Raw genomic sequence first — 5,000 nt, 5'->3', positions numbered from 1 at the left:
ACTAAATGCATCAAGAGCCACCACTAAGGATTCCAAAGACTCAGATAGAATGGCAAAATTATCAGTAAAGTCAAAGTCGGTAACCTTGATATTGCCCAGAGTTGCTCCACAATAACTTCGAACAGTAGCTCTGCCCAGTATCCAATCCATGCAAGTGTTGAAAAGCGTTGGTGCAAGGACAGAGCCTTGCCTCACTCCTGAACTAACAGGGAAGAAGCTTGACAGGCCCCCACCATACTTTACAGCAGTTTCAGTACCAGTATACAGACTTGCTACTAGTCCAATAATCCTTGTTGGAATTCCTCTCAGTCTCAAGATCTCCCAGAGTGATTCCCGATGCACCGTATCGAATGCCTTCTTGAGGTCGATGTAGGCTGCAAGCAGCCTACGCTCGAACTCACGACGACGCTCTATAATGACTCGAAGCGCTAGGATATGGTCTATTTTTGACTTACCAGGAGTGAATCCAGATTGCTCCAGTCTCTGATGCCTCAGTAGGTGATCTCCGATACGTCTCAGAAGGATGTGGGCAAGAACCTTGCCTGGTATACTGAGCAGTGTGATGCCTCGGTGGTTGCTGCAGTCCCATCGGTCCCCCTTCCCCTTCCAGAGAGGGATGACCACACCCCTCAACAGGTCAGGGGGAATGGTACCAGATCGCCAGATGGCAGCCAGGACATCATGCAACCCCTGAGCCATAGGTTCACCACCAGCCTTTAACAGTTCAGCTGGGATGCCGCATATACCAGCTTGGAGATCACCCTTAACTTCAGTTTGGGAGGGGGCATCCTCACTGATGGGTGGGTCCGGCAACGGAATCTCGGGACTACCCGCATCCAAGTTAACTGTTGGTGGGTCAACCTGGTACAACTGCTCTGAATACTCAGCCCAACGCTCCCGCACCGCAACAGGATCTGAGATGATCTGACCACTTACTGAGCGAACTGCTGTCACCTGTGAAGAGGGCTTGGAGTTCAGCTTTCTCAGGGCTTGGTATGCAGGACGAAGGTCATTTACTAAGAAATGGCCTACCTCGTCAGCAAGGTTCCTAACAAACTGTTCCTTGTCCCTTCTTAACAAAGACCGAGTTCTGCGCACCTGGGAACGGTGCAAATCTCGATCCCCTGCTAGACGATATATACATATATATATATATATATATATATATATATATATATATATATATACATGTATAAATGTATATATATTTACTTATATGTATATATATATATATATATATATATATATATATATATATATATATATATATATATATATATATATATATATATGTGTGTGTGTGTGTGTCTGTGTGTGTGTGTGTTTACACATGCATACATATATATATATATATATATATATATATATATATATATATATATATATATATATGTATGTATGTATGTATGCATGTATGTATACTTGTATGTGTGTTTGTGTGTGGGTACATGTATGTGTGAATGTATGTGCATGCACATGGGTATAGAATGGTTAGAAATAAAACTGAATTACGTCTCTGATGATGAATTTGATGAGCCACAATGACAAAGTGATATATTGCAGGAATGAAACGACTGATGAAATAAAAGATTTCGCCAGCGACTTATATTCAATCGGCCAGTCAGGCGGCGATGGGCCTCGTCTTTTCAGCACCTACAGTACAGCGATAAAGAAGGATATCGCCAGAAGACGATGCCATTGATCTGGGAAAAGATGCAGAGGTTGCAAAACTAGAACTGCTCTTTCTTATGAGTAGTATTATGTAACTACGTAATTCACAAAGTGGGAGGTATAAATGGATCCGAAAATAAAGAAACCTAAACTGTGGCGTCAGCTGTTTCCTGTGTTGCAGAGGATACTGTTCCCAAGACAGACTAGAAGTAAACAACGTGGCCAAGGACTGCGTTTGATGGCACAGTGCATTAGGAAATTCAGGGCCTGAGACTGGAGGTAGAGACCAAGAGACTGGAGGGACTGGGCAAAAGTGGGAGGGCTTGTCCTGTTGCGAAGTGCTACGGGCTCAGAATATTGCTTATATTCGTTTTTATCTCAGTGTATGCATGTGCTGTACGGCAGCAATTCTTTGTGTGTACAGTAAGACAAGATGTATATTTCATATATCCCTTGATATTACTCAAAGGATTATTTTTCTGTGTCAAGAGAGCGTTACCAGTTTCTGTGATAAGGCCAACACCAGTTTCCCGTCTCTTATACGAAAATCTGCAATCATGAAAATTCAGGCAGTTCATATAAAGATGATTTGTATCATCAAAACACGACGCCTTAAAGGTTTACGGAGTTTCTATGTCCAAAGACCTATTTAACAACAAAGTAATCTAAAGATTAATATAATTTTATTCAATTACGTCATGTATCTGCCTACACGTATACATAAGGATTATATTTATTTTATTGAAGCATAATACTTTCAGAATATGAAGTCGCCGTCTTCATTCCACACTCTGGAGTTGACTTCGTAAGCCTGGTCAGCGTCGTCGCATCGGACCAGATGCTGGTAGTCACAAGTCAACAGGCGTTGGTTGAAGGCAGTGCCGAACCCACACAGGAAGCTGAACATCCTCTCGTCGCCGAGACACCAGTGGAACACCTTGGGGATAAGGAAGGCCAGGCTTTGAAGTTACGACGAAGCTCTTAATGCGGAATCAAAAGTCCTTTTTCTCATGTTCTAAGACACAGGTATAGATTTTAAGAAGAAACTACACGTTCCCAGTAAGTCCAAAGCTATATGACCGAATTCCTCGTCTCTAACCTGGCAGTCGTAATCCTGGTCGGCGTACATCCCCGGATAGCGGTTCTGACACGAGAAGCGCACGTCGCGAGGGACCTGCGCCAACTGAGGGGAAAACGGAAGTGACGCGAGGACATCCGGGACCTCGGCAGGGACGGCGAAGGGCCCGGCGTCTTCGCGGAAGATCTGCTTCTCGTCGGCGGCTGAGGGGAGAATCGGTGCTGTGTGGAGGCGTTCTGGATTTTAGACCGCTTTAATTTGGAAGAATACTTATATTGGTATATTTCTGTTGATAGTAGCATTAGCATAAATGTTTATGTTATTGTTAGTATCATTTTTGTTATGTTATTGTCATTACCATCATTATCATCAATTACTCTCATTTTTATCATCATCATTTGACATCATTATTATCATTTCTACAGTTATTGTTATCATTATTACTACTATTACCCTTATTATCATTTTTATCATCATTATTATTACTATCATCATAATTAATTTCTTTATTACTATTAGTAGTAGTAGCAGTATTAGCTTAGTAATGGTATCCTCATTATCATTATCATTGTTGCTATTAATGTTATTGTCGTTATCATTATTGTCAATTCTGCTATTATTACTATCAGTGTTTTTATTGTTACTGTTATCATATTTCAATAATAATCAACATTATTAGCGTTATTCTTAACGTTCTTATTGTTAATTTGACAGTGTTGTTTTTTCTTTACCGATCTACCTTTTCCGTCTACATCTTACCTTTCATTCGTTGATATTTGAAATTCTTACCCTTCCATTAGTTCTGCTTATTTACTATCCAATAATAAGCAGCAAGCCGCGTTATGTCAGTTTCAGGAAAATCAATGCAATTAATAGTATCTCTAAGTAGCTAAAGTTGATCTGAGTCCCGTGACTGATATTGTAAAGTGTAGGGTTAAGATCATTTGTGAATAAATGATAGTAATATGTTAATATCTCATGCAGGTGATAGATAAAATGTTAGTTTGACTGACTTTTTTGCGCTTTGTTAAGGGACACACAAAACATGCATAGAACATGTACATTTCATGTTATTTATTGCAATTCTTATAAATAAAGAGGACGTGGACAACAAAGAAATTCATAGTTAGTGACTGGTAACTCACACTTAATGCCTTGTTATTCCAGAAATGCAGTTTCTCGGGTCAGTAGATTCGTGGTGGTCCGTTGTGTGAGGAAATGGTCAAGGGTCATTACCTGGTCTTTCGTGTTGTTCCATATAGTCTTTTCGGGTCTTTGATTTCCGTATAAGAGTACTCAGAGTCAAGAGCATATCTCAGGCTGTTTCAAAGATTCGTCTAAAGACAAGCGGTGGCCTCGAAGAGCGTCCCAAGGGGTCGGGTAGTCGTCTTGAGCGTATCATTACTCACTCTGGCTCAGTCCCCCCGGCAGGAACTGCGGTCGCACGGGCTTTGGGGCTGGCTTGGTCAGCTCGCCCGCCGCGGGTCTTGCCTCTGCTTGCAGATCGGCTGGGAGTCTTTCGGGGAGGGTCTGCACTTGCTGAAAGCCTGGCGGAGGCGTGGGCTGCACCTGCGGGCGCTGTGGTCGAGGGGCGGGCTTCAAAAGCTCCGATTTAGGAGGAAGCTGGGCTGTTTTGTCCAATGGAAGCTCCGCGGGCAGGGTCTGCGCGGGCTGAAAGCCTGGCGGAGGCGTGGGCTGCACCTGCGGGCGCTGTGGTCGAGGGGCGGGCTTGGTAAGGTCCCCGGGAGGCGGTCTGGGCTGGACCTGAGGGCCCGTTGAAAGGGGGGCGAAGTCCTCAGGGAGAGGAGCAGGCTTGGTCAGCTGTCCTGGGGCTGGTCTTGGGTCCACCTGCGGGCGCTGTGGTCGAGGGGCGGGCTTCAGAAGCTCCGATTTGGGAGGAAGCTGAGCTGTTTTGTCCGATGGAAGCTCCGCTGGCAGGGTCTGCGCGGGCTGAAAGCCTGGCGGAGGCGTGGGCTGCACCTGCGGGAAAGGTGGTCGGGGGGCGGGCTTGGTAAGGTCCCCAGGAGGCGGTCTGGGCTGGACCTGAGGGCCCGTTGGAAGGGGGGCGAAGCCATCGTCGTCTTCGGTCTCCTGAGGGCGAGAGGCCGGCTTGGTGAGCTCTGACTTGGGAGGCAAGGGGGCGCTCTTCTCCTCCGTCAGGTCAGCTGGGAGCGTCTGAGGGCGAGCTGGAAGCACAGCAGGCAGGGTCTGGACACCCTGCGGAAGGGCAGCTGGAAGGGGCTGAGGCTTG

General features: G+C 45.2%; 1 protein-coding gene across 2 annotated transcripts in view; it reads right to left on the bottom strand.

Moving 5' to 3' along the window:
• Positions 1-2,337: 2,337 nt before the first annotated feature.
• The window catches only part of LOC113799899 (uncharacterized), a 6,329-nt gene continuing 3,666 nt past the window's right edge, over positions 2,338-5,000 (bottom strand). The window contains exons 3-5 of one of the 2 annotated variants that reach the window (XM_070141791.1): positions 4,159-5,000; positions 2,771-2,970; positions 2,338-2,608 (exon numbers count right to left, since the gene is read on the bottom strand). The exon at positions 4,159-5,000 is cut by the window's right edge and continues 178 nt beyond it. In XM_070141791.1, coding sequence (XP_069997892.1) covers positions 2,429-2,608; positions 2,771-2,970; positions 4,159-5,000 — 1,222 coding nt within the window. In that variant the 3' untranslated portion in view covers positions 2,338-2,428. The remainder of the gene's footprint in view (positions 2,609-2,770; positions 2,971-4,158) is intronic. The other variant, XM_070141793.1, reaches the window with a different exon arrangement.

This window comes from Penaeus vannamei, chromosome 28 (assembly GCF_042767895.1).
Source record: "Penaeus vannamei isolate JL-2024 chromosome 28, ASM4276789v1, whole genome shotgun sequence".
NCBI lineage: Eukaryota > Metazoa > Arthropoda > Malacostraca > Decapoda > Penaeidae > Penaeus > Penaeus vannamei.
The sequence above is the reverse complement of the archived record's forward strand: the minus strand, read 5'-3'. Positions and strand labels throughout refer to the sequence as shown.